Source organism: Pituophis catenifer, unplaced genomic scaffold, assembly GCF_029215685.1.
Source record: "Pituophis catenifer annectens isolate HBS135680 unplaced genomic scaffold, rPitCat1.0.hap2 SCAF_2, whole genome shotgun sequence".
NCBI classification, from domain to species: domain Eukaryota; kingdom Metazoa; phylum Chordata; class Lepidosauria; order Squamata; family Colubridae; genus Pituophis; species Pituophis catenifer.
The window spans coordinates 229937300-229953203 of NW_027256882.1; the positions used below are offsets into that span (position 1 = coordinate 229937300).

General features: G+C 35.8%; 1 protein-coding gene across 1 annotated transcript in view; it reads right to left on the reverse strand.

Moving 5' to 3' along the window:
• LOC139311228 (guanine nucleotide-binding protein G(q) subunit alpha) overlaps positions 1-15904 on the reverse strand; it is a 111285-nt gene that overhangs the window by 16185 nt on the left and 79196 nt on the right. The window contains exon 3 of the mRNA XM_070935621.1: positions 14100-14254. Coding sequence (XP_070791722.1) covers positions 14100-14254 — 155 coding nt within the window. The remainder of the gene's footprint in view (positions 1-14099; positions 14255-15904) is intronic.

Below are 15904 nucleotides of genomic sequence, written 5' to 3' on the forward strand. Positions count from 1 at the left end.
TTCACTGGCATTTTAAGGAACTGTGATCTTATATTACCTGCCTCTCGGCAGATCACTTACTTAACAAAACAGCATTTAGAATAGCATCTCAGCTATTCTATTCTGTTACCACTTGATCCTAAGCAGCTTGCCAGATCTTTATAGCCAAGATCAGCTCTCTGCTTTTCTATAGTATCAAAATCTGTACTGTAGTTAGACAAATCTCAACGTTCTTGAAGCCGTTAACTCTTATTAGAGCTACCCTTGCAGCCCCAGCCCCGTGATGAATTAAGAATGCTGCTCTACATTCAAACAAAGCATGGTCTCTGTGAATGCTAGACTTTGAATTACCTTTTTAACTTTTGGCTAATGTTAATTTCTTTTTCATGGGTCTGCTCCCTCTGATTCTTAGAGAGCACTTTAAATCAACTTGGTTAAAAAAAAACATTGGCAAGCTTTCCTCCTTAAGACTCTTAAGGAAAGATGTATTCTTTCAAAGACTGAAAGATTAAGCTTCCCAAAATACTGGATGTATCCTTAAGCAGTGTATTTGGGACAGTGATCTTCAAAGCAAAATATGGTTCCCAGTTTCGCAACACAAGGGGTCTTTCCAAGTGAGTAAGTGACAGCTTCCTATCTCTCCTCTCAATCCTGAAAGTTTGCCAGCCCATCCATTTTGCTCGGCTTGATGCACAAACTCTTGCTGTTATAGTGGCGTACTATAAAATTACTCTCCCATATTAACACATATATCCTCGGGAGGGTGGGGTGTCAGTAGAATTCTTCAGCCATAGTCTTCTTCATGGCTGTCTACAAGGAATTCTAGTTGGCTTTAATGTATTCCATACTGAAGAAATTCCCTGGTAGAAAGCATGATTTCCATTTGTTGCTTATCCCATCCTGTTATTATTTGGCTGTATCTTTCCAAGTTTCTTCACTTGCATGTAAACCAGCTGACTGCCCTTGCATTTGAAAATAGATACTGATTTCTTCTGTCAACCTCATGTCTCTACCTTTATCTATATAAGCTTTCTAAAAGATAGAAAGCAGCAGGTGAAGCTAGGTAAAATCACACCCAATGCCCATATAATTAGAACAGGCACTACCAGGTTTATGTGCTCTCTCCATTACTCTTTTCTCTCTATGCCAATGATTGCATCTCGAAGGATCCCTCAGTTAAAGTACTGAAGTTTGCAGATGATACAACAGTGATTAATCTCATTTGAGACAGTGATGAATTTGCATACAGATGGGAGATTGAACAACTGACCCTGTGGTGCAGCTGGAACAATCTGGAGCTAAATACACTTAAAATTGTAGAGATCAAAGTGGATTTTAGGAGGAGCCCTCCTATTCAACCACCTCTTACAATATTAGACAACTTAGTATCAACAGTAGAGACCTCCAAGTTTCTGGGTTCTATGATCTCCCAGGATCTGAAATGGACACCTAACATTAGAACCGTCATTAAAAAGGCGCAACAAAGAATGTTCTTCCTGAATCAACTCAGAAAGTTTGGACTGCCCCAGGAGCTGTTGATATAGTTTTAAAGAGGAATTACTGAGTCTATAATTTGTACTTCTATAACTGTCTGGTTTGGTACAGCAACCAAACAGGACAGGGACAGACTTCAATGGATAGTTAGGACTGCAGAAAAAACAACTGCAATTAGCCTGCCTTCCATCAAGGACCTGTATACTGCACAGGTCAGAAAGAGGGCTGAGAAAAAGAGAAACTGGAAGCATCGCAGTGAGACCGGCTGGAAAATAGCGGGCTCCAATAAGCTTCACAAAAATCCAGCCGGACAAACCGTTGTTGGGGTGTCTTCGGATCTGTAGGGACAGGGAAGAAGAAGAGGTGCCTCAGACGACCAAGAGGAACAGGCAAGTTCCTCGAAAGGTCGGAGGCAGCTCTTTAATGGCGGGTTGGTGGCCATTAAAAAATGACTGCTCTGAAGCTGGGGCAAACGGAACAAGGTTTTTGTGCAAGAGTGATGTTGGAAAAGAGTGGTGATACCGGGTGAGTGACTGGCCAACTCACAGGTAAAAAAGAATTTTTTTTAAAAAAAAAACTTTAAAGTGTCCCGGAGCAGAAAGAGCAGCTAATTGGCACTTGGGAATTTTAATGGAGAGAGAAGAACAAAGAGGAAGTTAAAGTACTAAAGCTCAAGAAAAAAAACTTTATAATTGGATTTAAAATTGGATTTGGAGAAATTAAAATTAATAAGAAAATTAGTAAGAAAAAGAAACTGAGGAAAAGTACTTTTTATGAGGATTTGAAATATTTTTGATAGTTTTTGACACTTGAAGGAAGAACAAAGAGGAACTTAAAAGATTAAAGCCCAAGAAAGGAAATTTTATAACTGGACTTAAAACTGATTTTGGAGAAACTAAAAATAACAAAAGAAAAGAAATCCGAGGGAAAGTATTTTCTATGTAGATTTAATATACTTTTATAAACTCGATACTTTGCTGTTCTGAGAACAGTTTGGATTGGAGACATCTGCTGGTAGAAAGCAAGCATTACAAGACTGGCCTGTAAATTGAAGAAAATAATAGCAGTGACCTTGACTACTAAAAGAAATTGTGAGAACTTTTAAGGAGTATTTGGTTTTTTTTTTTAAATTGCTTGGTCTTGACTTCCAACGGAGGTGGAAAATAACAAAGCTTTAAATTGGAGTGGATTAGACAAACATTTGAACTGGATATTATCCGGAAATAAAAAAGAGACTAAATGGACTTTAAAATCTTAATTAAATATAAGCTAAAATATTAACAATTTTTTAAATTGACAATATGGAGTCTTGGATGTGTGAGGAATTAATTGAGATGTTTAAAAACATGCATGAATCATTAAAGGGCAACAAAAAGTCAGAAATTTTGCTAGAACACACAAAACAGGAAAAAGAGAATATAAATGAGAACAAGAAAATAATACTGAAGGAAAAGGAATTGAATGTAAAAAGTTAGATGATTACACTAGGATTTACAGTGGCAAAAAAAGAGTGGATAGGGGAGAATATCCCCCCCCAAAAGAATCAATCAAAGGGAAGAGAAGGAAATGGAAAAAGATTAGGAAAAAGTTTGGGGAGAATTATGTGAGCAATAGACCCAAAAGTTAGAAAAGGGATTCAGGAGAAAAGATATAATAAATATAAAAAGAAAAAAATAAAAAGTTAAGAGAATGGGATGAAAGAAGAAAATTATTAAGAAGTGGAATTTTGGAAAGACCAAGAGAAAATGGATAAAAGGGGAAGAATAGTGGAAAGGAGGAAGGGAAATGAAGTATATATTAGTAGATCAAAGGGAACTGTATTAACATTATTAATTGTGAATGAAGAAGCAAATATGATGATGTATATTGTTTATTGTAAAACAGAATAGCAGATGAAATATGAAGTGGCAATTTGGTTCAATTATGAAAATAACTGAAATCAAGAGACAAAATTGAAATGATAAAAAGTGCGATGGGGATTTTGAAAAAACATGTTGTAAATGATGAAATAAAATAATTGATGCTATAGTAAGAAATCAGGAATTAAGGGTGGATAGCGATATTGCTTATAATGTACTAAGAAGAGATTAAGATAAAATGTGGAAGGTTAATTAAGTTAAAGGGTTTCAGTGTAAGAATTGAATATGATGAAGCACATTGTTTATAGACAAAAAGTATGATGGGGATTCTGAGAAATATATTTTATAAATGGAGAAATAAGATAATTAATTGATGTTATGCTAAGAAACTAGGAATTGAAGAGCGGATGGTGATATTGTTTATATATTATGTATTTAGAAGAGATTAAGGTAAGATAAAGAAGTAAGGACAAAGAATATTATAGCTGAAACTGAAATATGTAAATTGTATTTGGAAAAAACAAAAAGGAAGATTGGAATAGACTATAAAAATCAATATATAACTATGTTATAAGATGTAGAAGACCTGGTCAACACTCTGTTCATAAAATATGTATGTAAAAGAAAAATTTAATAAAACTTGATTAAAAAAAGAAAAAAAGAAAAAGGGCTGAGAAAATATCTACATACCCCTCACATCCTAGATATAAACTGTTTCAACTCCTCCCCTCAGTACGTTGCTATAGGGCAGGGGTGGGCAAATGTGGCCCTTTTACAACCTGTGGACTTCAACTCCCAGAATTCCTGAGACAGCCAAGCTGTCTCAGGAATTCTGGGAGTTGAAGTCCACAGGTTGTAAAAGGGCTACATTTGCCAACCACTGCTATAGGGCATTGCAAACCAACTAGACACAAAGATAGCTTTTTCCCTCGTGCCATCACTCTGCCGAACATCTAATTACCACAGTACTGTCTTATATCTACGGATATTTACCCACATTATATGGCTGCTTTACTGTTATCCTTCTCATCTTTTCTACTATCTTCTCCTTATGATTATATAACTTTGCATGTAAACTGAGAGACAAATTCCTTTGGTGTCCAATCACACTTGACCAGCCCCTTCTCTTCTGTTCTCTTGTCATCATCTCATCTGGCTGGTTTTATTTGAATACTGGCCTTAGAGTAATAATAAAGGTCTGACTGACTGAATTGAAACTATTTTCATTATATTGATTCCGTGGTTTTTTTCTCTTCAATGATCTCATGTTCCTCAGGTATCTTAGTAGAACACAACATATATGGGTTTTTGGTTAGGAGCTTGGCTATAAGTATAAATGTTTTATGATATTCTATGTTTTTATTATTTTCTGTTTTGAATTGCTTAGGGTCGCAAGGTATACAGAACGTGAAAATGGAGATGTCACCCAGAAGCTGTAAAGACGAGCAGTGAAGAAATGTGTACTACGGCCAGGGAGGCACTAAAACATAAAAAAACAAAACAAAAAAAACCCGATACTGGCTTCCCCGACAGTATTAGATATGAGCGAGGGAATGGAAATCACAGGGGTTTTCGCAAGTGCTGTAGAAAATAGCCTTGTTACTACAGTGCTGTTACTACAGTACTGTAGTACTACAGTGCTTACTTACTACTACAGTGCTGTAGAAAAGAGCCGTGGTGACACAGTGGTTAGAATGCAGTATTGCAGGCTAATTCTGCTGACTGCCGGCTGCCAGCAGTTTGATTCTCATCAATTCAAGGTTGACTCAGCCTTCCAAGGTTGGTAAAATGAGGACCCATACAGACAATACAGGTAGTCCTCAATTTACAACAGTTCCTTTAGTGACTGTTCAGTTACATCATCACTGAAAAAACTGACTTATGACCGTTTTTCACACTTATAACCATTGCAGCATGTCCATGGTCACGTGATCAAAATTCAGACACTTGGCAACTGATTCATATTTATGACGATTGCAATGTCCTGGGGTCACATGATCCCCTTTTGTGATCTTCTGACAAGCAAAGTCAATTGGGAAGCCAGATTCACTTAACAACAGTGTGGCTAATTTAACAACTGCAGCGATTCACTTAACAAGTGTTGCAAGAACGGTTGTAAAATGGGGCAAAATTCACTTAACAACTGTCTCACTTAGCAACATAAATTTTGGACTCAATTGTGGATTGTAAGTCGAGGACTACCTGTATGCTGACATTGTAAGTCACTCAAGAGAGTGCTGTAAACCATTATGAATTGGTATATAAGACTAAGTGCTATTGCTATAGTCCAGTGATGGCTAACCTTTTTGCCATCGCGTGCCCACACCCATAATTCTATGTGCCCACTGGAAGTTGGCAAACAGGCCGTTTTGGCCTCCGGAGGGCCTCTGGGGGGGTGGGGAAGGCCATTTTTGCCCTCCCCAGACTCCTAGAAAAGCTCTGGAGCCTGAGGAGAGAGAAAAACGGGACACCTCCCCCCCGAGGCAGGAAACAGCCTGTTTCCCTACTTCTGGTGGGCCCAGAAGGCTTGAAAATCAGCTGGCCTCATGTGCCCACCGATATGGCTACGCATGCCATAGGTTTGCCATCACAGCTACAGCCTGTCTCAACAAAGTATGGTTCTAGTCTTCTTCCGAAGTCAGTTCCCTGATTGGTCTACCTTGTAGGAATGGAACAAAGGTGAGATGGATTGTTGTAAACATTAAATAAATAAATAAAAACAAGTGAAACAAACAAATAATGGAATTTACGCTGCAGGAAAGGACATACGGGAGCAATTTTGACTCTTGGTATCTTATAGATACCTACTATACTGATGTATTTGTCACATATTAAATCATAGACATAACATACAACACAGGAAGAACACATACAACACATAAAAACGTGCCAATCACATACACTGCTGTTCTTCCCATTCCATCAGTTTTGATAGAAAATCTTTGTATCTCATGTACATAGAACATGAATTGGACAAATTTCACTGCAAAATAATTATACAAACAGCCATGCATGACAAAATACTCAGAGGACAAAGTAACTAAGTTATATACTGGCAAGATTAGGATTTTAAATGAAATGATTACTAAGCATAAATCTAAACTTAAAGGTCAGTAAATGAATGTACATTTGGAATATTTCAATTAATACAGGAATTTTCAGAGAAAGCTGGGAGGTGGTTGACCACAGATTTTACTGTACTGATTTGTGTAATTTTTCTACAGATACAAATTTTTGTATTTTGTATCAGAAACTGGTCTACATATCTTGTCCTTTTTCTTTGGCATGTCATATTGGGACAGTGCTCCTTTTTGCTATAGATGTCTGATACATGACACCAGCTTCACTTTCCTGAGCCTGTTTCATTACGGATTCAGGTGGACCAAGCTGGAATAGATCAACAGTATCCAATTATTCACTCGAGATGAGTCGACTAAAAATATGCTTCCGGCTCATCATAACTGCATCAATTATGTTATTTTTGTAACTGATGCCCAGATTGATCTCCATCCTCAATTCAATTCAGCTGCCAAGCAGGGTGACACATAATACAGTCTTCTCCCTGTTAAATGAAATCACAGGGAGCTATATTTATCCTCAGGAAACTAATGTATATGGGCATAAGTCTAACTGCTAAATTTCAATTCTAATGTAGGTGAGAAAGAGAAAGAAATACATAGGCAGAGAGAACACACAGATCTACTGGTAAGTCAATGTATCATCTCAAATTAGCAGATCTTTAAAATAATTTAACTTTAGCATTAAAATACTTATTTAGCTAAACTGAATTCACGTATATTAATCTTCACTATTAAAGAGGCATATACTGGTAGTTACATTAAGTTGCTAAACATCAGGCTTCTGGATCAAGAACCTAAATTTTTTTGTCTCAATTTAAGATAATTCCTTTTGCAGGTGCGAATGCTTTCTTGGAATTGGATAGTCTTGCCCTGCTTTTCAAGTATTTCTAGCAAAATGATTACTTTATTGTCTTATTTAAGAAGTTCTCAAGCTGTGGGTTACATTCTAGGTAGCTGTAAGCAACTGGCAGATAATAACAAGTTATCATTGTTTAAAGCTGTGACCAGGCTTCTGCAGGAAAAATGAGACAATGTCAACCCTCATTCCCACTTTGTCCAGAGAAGGCGGTAATAAGCTTGCTCAGGAAAAGCAAGAGCAGGGGAAATTCTAAGAAATGGTTAACCCCACTAGAGCTGTGATTGGTTCATCATGGCATCTGGAGTATATCCATAGGCATTGGAATTTCTGTAGAACAGCGTTAATGAAGTGAAGTTAGTGAAGTAATGGTTTTATCCATTATTTTAAATTTATATTATTTTAAAACAGGAAAATATGGGAGCTTTTTTACATTTTTACTGAAGAAGCATAGCATTTAATAGAACAGCCAGATATAAACTAACCCTCCCCACCAGCCTAAAACTAAGCCAGGAAAAAAGAAAAGAAAAAGAAATAATAGTTATACTATGGGAATACATAATTATTTATATAGGGAAGCCTTGATTTAATGGACTAACTTGGGGAAAGTCCATTATTCCTCAGGGTCTGTAATAATAAAGCATGTGTCATCACAGCAATTGAAATAATTTGTGTGACAACAACATAATGTAAATCAAAGAAATTGACACAATGACATCATTACATAAATGATAAAGAAAAGATAGAAACTGGGCTCACTATCGACTGTAATGCTACCACTATTTTTTAATTGTATTTTTTTACTTATTTCCTGAAATGGATTAAATTGTTGAAAAATATATTAAATAAATTATTTTGTCAAAAAATTCCACTGAGATTCACTAAGATCGAACTCTTAATTCCCAACTTTTTTCATGTCTTTCTAAAGTACCTGGAAATATCAAATATCAATGTGTATACTGCTAAAAGAGCCTTGGTAGTACAGTGGCCTAAAGCACCCTGTTATTAAGACCAGCTGCCTGCAATTACTGCAGGTTCGAATCTCGCCAGGCTCAAGGTTGACTCAGCCTTCCATCCTTTCTAAGGTAGGTAAATTGAGGACCCAGTTGTGGGGGCAATAAGCTGACTTTGTATAAATATACAAAAGGATGAAGGCTATTGCTTAGCACATTGTAAGCCGCCCTGAGTCTCTGGAGAAGGGCGGCATATAAATCAAATAAAAATAAATAAAAATAAATAAATAAATAAAACCATTTCTCAAATATTTCAATGAACTTTACTGATACATTTTCTGAAGAATTTAATTTCTCTGAAATTAAATGAGGACTTGTTTCCATTCTATCTACAATACATTCTGCAGTAATTGATTTAATAGCTATGATTGGGACACTAATTCAGGAAAGCAATCTATCCTCCTATTCTTCAGAGAAGTGAACAAATTTCTCCTCTTATTGAGCATTGCATGATCAAGAATTGGGATAAAAAGAGGCAGATTAGAGGCCAATATGTGTTTCTGTATTATTCAAGGTTCTAAGGACAATTTTAAATACTATATGACCTTATCACTGACGCAGTGGGTATGAGTTCGGGCAGACTCAGAGAGATGGGTGTGTGTATGTGTGCTATGGTCTATGGGGTCATGAAGAGTCAGACACGACTTAGCGACTGAATAACAAATGAACTTATACTGGTAGTTACTAATTTGCTATTATCCAAATGAAATTGAATAGCTCTGATCAAAATAAAAGTGTGGCAGTTCAATTGGTTCCTTTGTATATTTGGTGGATGATAAACAAGCTCACTATGACAAATCTATCAGATTGGTTGGTAGAAGTAAATCTATACTAAGAAAATACAATGGAAATTGCACATCTTTCAGTTAGATTTTGGCAAGAAGCAATATACCACTAACTTGAATGAAATAACTGGTTTTTTTCATGGGAGAAGGCTGCACAAATTCATTTAGCATTTTAGGGGTTGTACCCAGTAGTATTGCAAAGCTTGAGTAAGTGCCTTACTGTTTTGAAAACTGTCTATTCTGAGTCATATACGGTGTGCTCCCAGAAAAATCTGGATAGACTTACAGCCAAAATGGATGCTAGCAAATTTCTAGGTTATGCACATATTGCACAATTGTGGAACTACAATAGGTCAACTTTTGTTCTTATGTTTAATATTGAAAACTAAATATCTCCTTTGAAATTACTGACAGTCAAGCTCTCCTTCACAGTACAATCCTATTCCTGTAAGCATGAATATCATTGCTGCCTCAATGATTTGCAATGAGAATTTACCATTATTTACATAAAAATAGGTACCAATCTGTTCAACTGAGTCTTTTTCTTGAAGCATGCAGAGATATACAGCTTAAGACAGTGCACTACATGTACAAAAAAGATAACAAATTGTTTAAAAATGTATCTTATAAAAAAAGAAACAGAACCCCCTGCTATACATAGAGCACCTATTTCATATGCTCATAAAACTGTTTAATAAGACCAATAAAACTGAATAGGACTCATTATGTTAAAGCATTAAATCACAGAATTAAAAAAATTAGAATAAGGAAAAAGAAAAAAGAAATGATGAGAAGCTTTTAATACCATTGATCATGGCATGTTTCTGGACCATTTTCAAGCTTTGGGAGTGGGAAGTACAATGGATCTAATCAGTAATAGTGGGAGGAGAAGGAATCTAGCCCATCCACCCCTTCTTTGTGTGATCTCTTAGGGCCTACTATTTCTTTACTCTTGTCTAACATTTATATTAAGTCACCGGGAAGTCATTCATTGCTATGGGGTATCATTAATACGCTGATGAAACCCATCTACACATCACTATCCTAGGATGGCTAAGTGTTCTTTCCCAGTACTGAAGGCTGTGGGGGTGGGGATGAAAGTGTTTCAGCTCAATACATGATCAAATGGCTGTGGGTTTTGAGGTCTCCTAATTCTGAAGATTCTCTTCTTTCAGTTCAGGATTGGATTGGATTTTCCAGTCATACCAACATTCCAGTTGGTATGTAATTTAGGTGGTCCTTTTGGACTGTTGGCTCTTGTTGAAGACCAAGCAACAGCAATGGCCACGACAGCCTCTTTCAATAGTTCCATCATGTGCTCAATTGTGCCATTCCTAACTTGGTTGACCCTGGTAATTCACATTTGGATTTCTGAAACATGCTTTAGACTGGGTGCTCTTGAAAACTCCCTGCAAGCTGCAATTGGTCCAGCATGGGCCACCTTGAGAGATCTTTGAAAGACCATTCCTCTGTGACCTGCATTGCCTTCCAACGGAAGTCTGTGTAATTCAAGTTGCTGATTATCATCTATGAAGTCACCTGAATTACTTGCAACTCTACCTTTGCTTGTCCCAGGAGAATGAGCAAAGTGAGCAATCTTTAAATCCCTTCTTTGAAGCCATGTCATCTGGAAGGAGCCAGGAAGCATGCCTTCTCTGCTTGCAGCAAACAGCTTATGGAATATGATTCTTCCCAACATTCAGATAGCCCTGTGCTTCCTATCCTTCTATAAAGGTCCTGAAAATCTAGTTCTTCCTCCAGGCACCAGGCCAGACTATGAAATAAACACATGCAGAATGAGAGATTTTTGAATGTGCATACAGTAGCAAATTGGCTATTCTGTTTCTCTTTACTTCATTATATTATTATTCCATTATTTGATTCCAGATGCTCCCTATAATTTTTTTTCTCACACTTCTATATAATTATATATCACCCAGCCATTTTGTAAGTTGGGCAGCCATATCAATGAGTCAATCTATTAATCGGTCAAGGAAATATATCACAGCAAGCTCAACATTAGGTTATATCTACATACTTCTGCTGAACAAACAAGTTTTAATTTCTTAGCTAAAACGAGCAAGAAGAGATAAACTGGACTTCCCCAAGGGAAGAAGAAATTTTGTCATAAGGGTACTCTTACCAAAAAGCATGATACTTCGTTTTCAAAACATAGGCTATGCTCTGTAATAAAATCCTTAATATCTGTAAGCTTTTTTCTGTCCATCCTTCCCTGATATTCTTTTTTTAAACTTACTTTCACATTTGGATAAATTGGCTTGTCTTGATAACTGGTTCTCTACACAATTATTGATAGAAAAGATCATCACATGGCCTCTCATCATATTCTATCTTGCTTACTAGTCAACTGAATTAGCTCATTGTAAGGGCTCCAGTGTACTATAATATAAAGGTGCAATTCTAAAACTTTTAGTTGTATTAGAATTTGTGACTGTCTCAGAGAGCCATGATTGCATTATGACCACACAAATTACCTTGCTATAGCACCTCAGGCCTATCTCTATGGCAACCCAATAAAATTACTGCAGCCGCCACTCTAGATTTTACTGGACGAATTACAGCTATAATTAACTTTCAAAATATGGCTTATAATGGAAATATATTTAGACGTGCAATTTCTTTTCGATAACTGTATGCCACCAACCATTAATGATGAGCTTAAATGGTTAAAATATTTTTATGATGATAGATCTACACTACTTCCCAACAAAATATGGTAAATAAAGGATTAGGAGATCAGGAGAAGCAAGGACCATGAGCTTCTATGCTACACATCTTTCAAAGGTGTCTAAAACCATCTCACTAATGAGAATTTCCAGGAAAAAACATTACAGTGCATTACTGTAAATATAAATTATGCAAAAACAAATAGGTCATTTCTGAATTACAGAAGTCTACAATTTTCTATGTGTTTCTCAGAATGTAAGTCTTTGGTTGAGATTTCCATTTTAGGTAGGATAACAAGAGAGACTTAAAAGCCTCAATCCCCTTCTCTATATTTTGCTATACTGTATATCTGTAGCTAGTTTTCAGGTAAGCTATATTGGCTTTTTGTAGGCTTTTTGGCTATAGTTATCAATAAAACCCTTAATGGCATGGGGCTGGTTTATTTTTTGGATCATCTCTCTCCAACTTTCTGCTACTTTTATGAGCTCCATAAGGATGGGTATATTTTGGGTTCCCTCCCCGAAAAATGTCATTTAGCTGGATCTAGGAAAGGTCCTTTTTGGTTGTAGTGCCTGCCTTTTGGAACAGCACACCCTATGAGATTTGGCTGGATACAGTATGCAACAATTATTGAAAAGTGACCCTGCCAATGTATGCATTACTGGGGTTTTAGTGTATCAAAAGCCCTCTAATTTATGCTCCTCTGTTTTCTGGATGCATTAACCCACATATATAAGTACGAAAGGACCACTAATGGGTTGCACCTTCCTAGGATATTAGCATTTTTTGTTACCTAATCATCAAGCAGTACAAACTGCTTGATAAAACTACTCAACTCTGGACACAGCTGGCCTAATTATAATTAAATTTGAAATTATGTAACTATAGGTTAAAATAAACACACTATGTGACTACAGGCTACTTCTGCTGACTGCCGGCTGCCTGAACTTCAGCAGTTTGATTTTCACCAGCTCAAGGTTGACTCAGCCTTCCATCCTTCTGAGGTTGGTGAAATTAGAACCCAGATTGTTTGGGGCAATATGCTGACTCTAAATTGCTTAGAGAGAAATGTAATATAAACTGCTATATAAAACATATCAGTTTTGAAAGTACAATTTTTCAACTAGAATTTGCTGCAAATGAAAAAGAGTATTCAAGATAATATATTACTTGTATCATCTATTCTGTACATACTGTGTATAAGTAACCCTACATAGCACTTTAGGATGCAAGTATGAGGGGAAGACCAAAATAACCAAGCATATATTTATTTTTGGTGCTGTTTAACTAATTCAGCTGAGCTTTTGAAGGCTAGAAAGTATAACAGACAAATAAATATATTTTGCAAATCTTGCCAAATAAAACTTCTGAGCTTTTATATCCAGACATTTTGGTCTAGGTTCAAAATGTTCATGTTCATACACAGTCATTTGCCTTATCAGTCAAATTCCATTAGTTCTGACTGCCAATTCTACTTCTTGGTCATATGAAGAGGAAATTCTGGAAAATATACCAAAAATATTACTGGAAAATATTACCTCCAAAAGAAGTAACCCTATCTTCTTTATTCTAGAAATTCTGAAAAATAAGATATTATTTCTCTTCCTGTCCTACAGTAATGTATTGTTTTCACACATATAGCAACAAGTGTGAACCAAAGTACAGGATGTCTCTTTTGCCACAATATTCAATGCATGATCTAAGGCTTGTCACCATCTCTTAGTCTAGCTTTCACTGGGTTTGATGTAAGGAAAAACAAGAAAAGAAGAGAAAACAATGCATGTTTCTTTAATATCTTTGGAGAAAAGGTAGGAGACATGCATACATACATACAAGACTCATACATACATACAAGACTCAGAATAAGAACTTTATTATTTTTAAACCAGATTATTTTTTAATTTTTGTGGGGGAACAAAAGAATGTTCAAATAATTAAATATTTCCTTGTTGTTACAGCTATTGTAGTTTGTGAAAATTAATAAAAATTCTTTTAATTTTTAATGAGATAAGCTGAAAGATAAAAAATGATCAAAAACTGGGTTCTGAAAAGAGTAGGATAGGCAAGGTGGCATATTTATATATGCCAGCTATACTAACAGCATGATCATCATTTGACCAGAAGATTTAGGATCTTCTGTCAAAGCATTTCAGAAAGCATCTCATTATATCTGAGATATACATCTAAGTAATATCTGATTAATTTGGCATGTTGAAGCATCAGTTAAGAAGTTACATTAACTAATTTTCAAAACTGAAATGAGAAAACCCAATATTAATGTGTATACATTTATATACATTTTAAAATTACATTGCTAAAAATCCCCATAAAACATATATACTTACTATTTAGTAGAATCTGACAACTGATATTCCCGTCGTCTGTCATAGCATTCTTGAATACCAGGATCATTCCATAAGCTCTTTATTGCATCTACATAGGGATTCTCAAATGAGGACACTTTCTCTATATCAATTTCTCGAACTAGTTGTGCATTGGCCTATTGCAATAAAAAAGAAAATCAATAGATATTTGTCATATAAAATATACAAAAACCAATTTTCTTTATTGAATTTCCATTGAGCAAGAAACTGACTTACAGGTAAGGAATATACCATTATAGTAATAGCAATACTATAGCAATACATTTTCACTATAGATAGGAAATGAAAATAGGACAGTCTTTTTCTAGAAATAAATGCACTAAGATTTTTTTCATAGTTTTGATTAGCCATTTAAAATAATTAATTTCCTAATTCCGTCTTGCATCATAGGTGATCAACTCCCTTGAGACCTGCTGGCTCTAAAAAACAAACAAACAAAATAAAAACCCACCATCTAATTTTCAACAAAATAATTACTTCAAAAGAGTTTTCATCTGGACAGGGAAGTAAATGGAAGACCCAGAAGCAGCTGTTATGTTATATTAACAGAATAATCCCTAATAATTCCCTTTTTTTAATAGAAAACTGTATTTGGACTCAAATATTGAATATGCATTGTTAAATTTTTCTATACTGCCTTAAGATTCCAAATATACTTTACATATCCCCAAAAAGGCATACTTTCTTTCCAATATTGGTCTTATGTGATTTTTAATTTTAGCTTTGTTCTTGTATTTTTCTTTTCAAAATTTTGCATATGCACTTCTCATTTAAATGAAAAACAGTGCATTTTGGAGAAATTAAATTTAAATATAAAACAATTTGCATAATTTAAACTTGCATCTGACTACTATCTCTGCTAGTCTTTTGCAGTAGCTTTGTAGAACGGTGGGAGAGGGGATGATTCAGTATGAGCGGCGGGTGAGTGCGCCCACCGCTTTCATAAATTGAGCTGCATGTGCGCTTGGCTCTCCCTCAATCCAGTTCTGAATGGGCCACAGCCCAATAGTGTGCCGCGGCCTGGGGATTGGGAACCCGTTTTACAGTATCTCCCTAAAATACCTTCTCCCCTGAATCGACCACACAATCAATACTACTATTACTATTATTTCTGTTACTATGTTTTGCTTTTTATTGTTGCTGTTACATTTTGATATTTATTCCATTTCAACTGCTAAATGAAAAATGGGATAAAAATAAATAAATAAATCCATCCACCAGTAGCCATGAGTTTAGGAAGATGCCTCAAGTCATAGTCCTGTTCATTTAAGAGTAGTGTGCTTCCCCATGAAAAAGAAGAAAACAGGTCTAACAAACCACCACAATTAACAGCCACTCTATCTTGTTCAGGTTGAACTTTGGCTTGTTTCATCCTATCTGGACCCTATGACAGGTAGTCATCAATTTAAAACCATTCATTTAGTGACAGTTCGAAGTTACAATGGCACTGAAAAAAGTGACTTATTGGATTTTACATTTATGACTGATGAAGAATCCCCCACAGATCAAAATTCGGGTGCTCAGCAACTGGTATATATTTATGATCACTATTTGTTACCTTCCCAGACGGTTTCTGACAAGCAAAGTCAATGAGAGAAGCCAGATTCACTTAACAAACCATGATTCACTTAACAACTGTAGTGATTCACTCAACAACTGTGGCAAAAAAGTTTGTAAACCGGGATGCAATTCACAACTGCTTTGCTTAACAACCGGAATTTGGGGCTAAATTGTAGTCATAAGTCGATTTGTATACAAAATCAAAT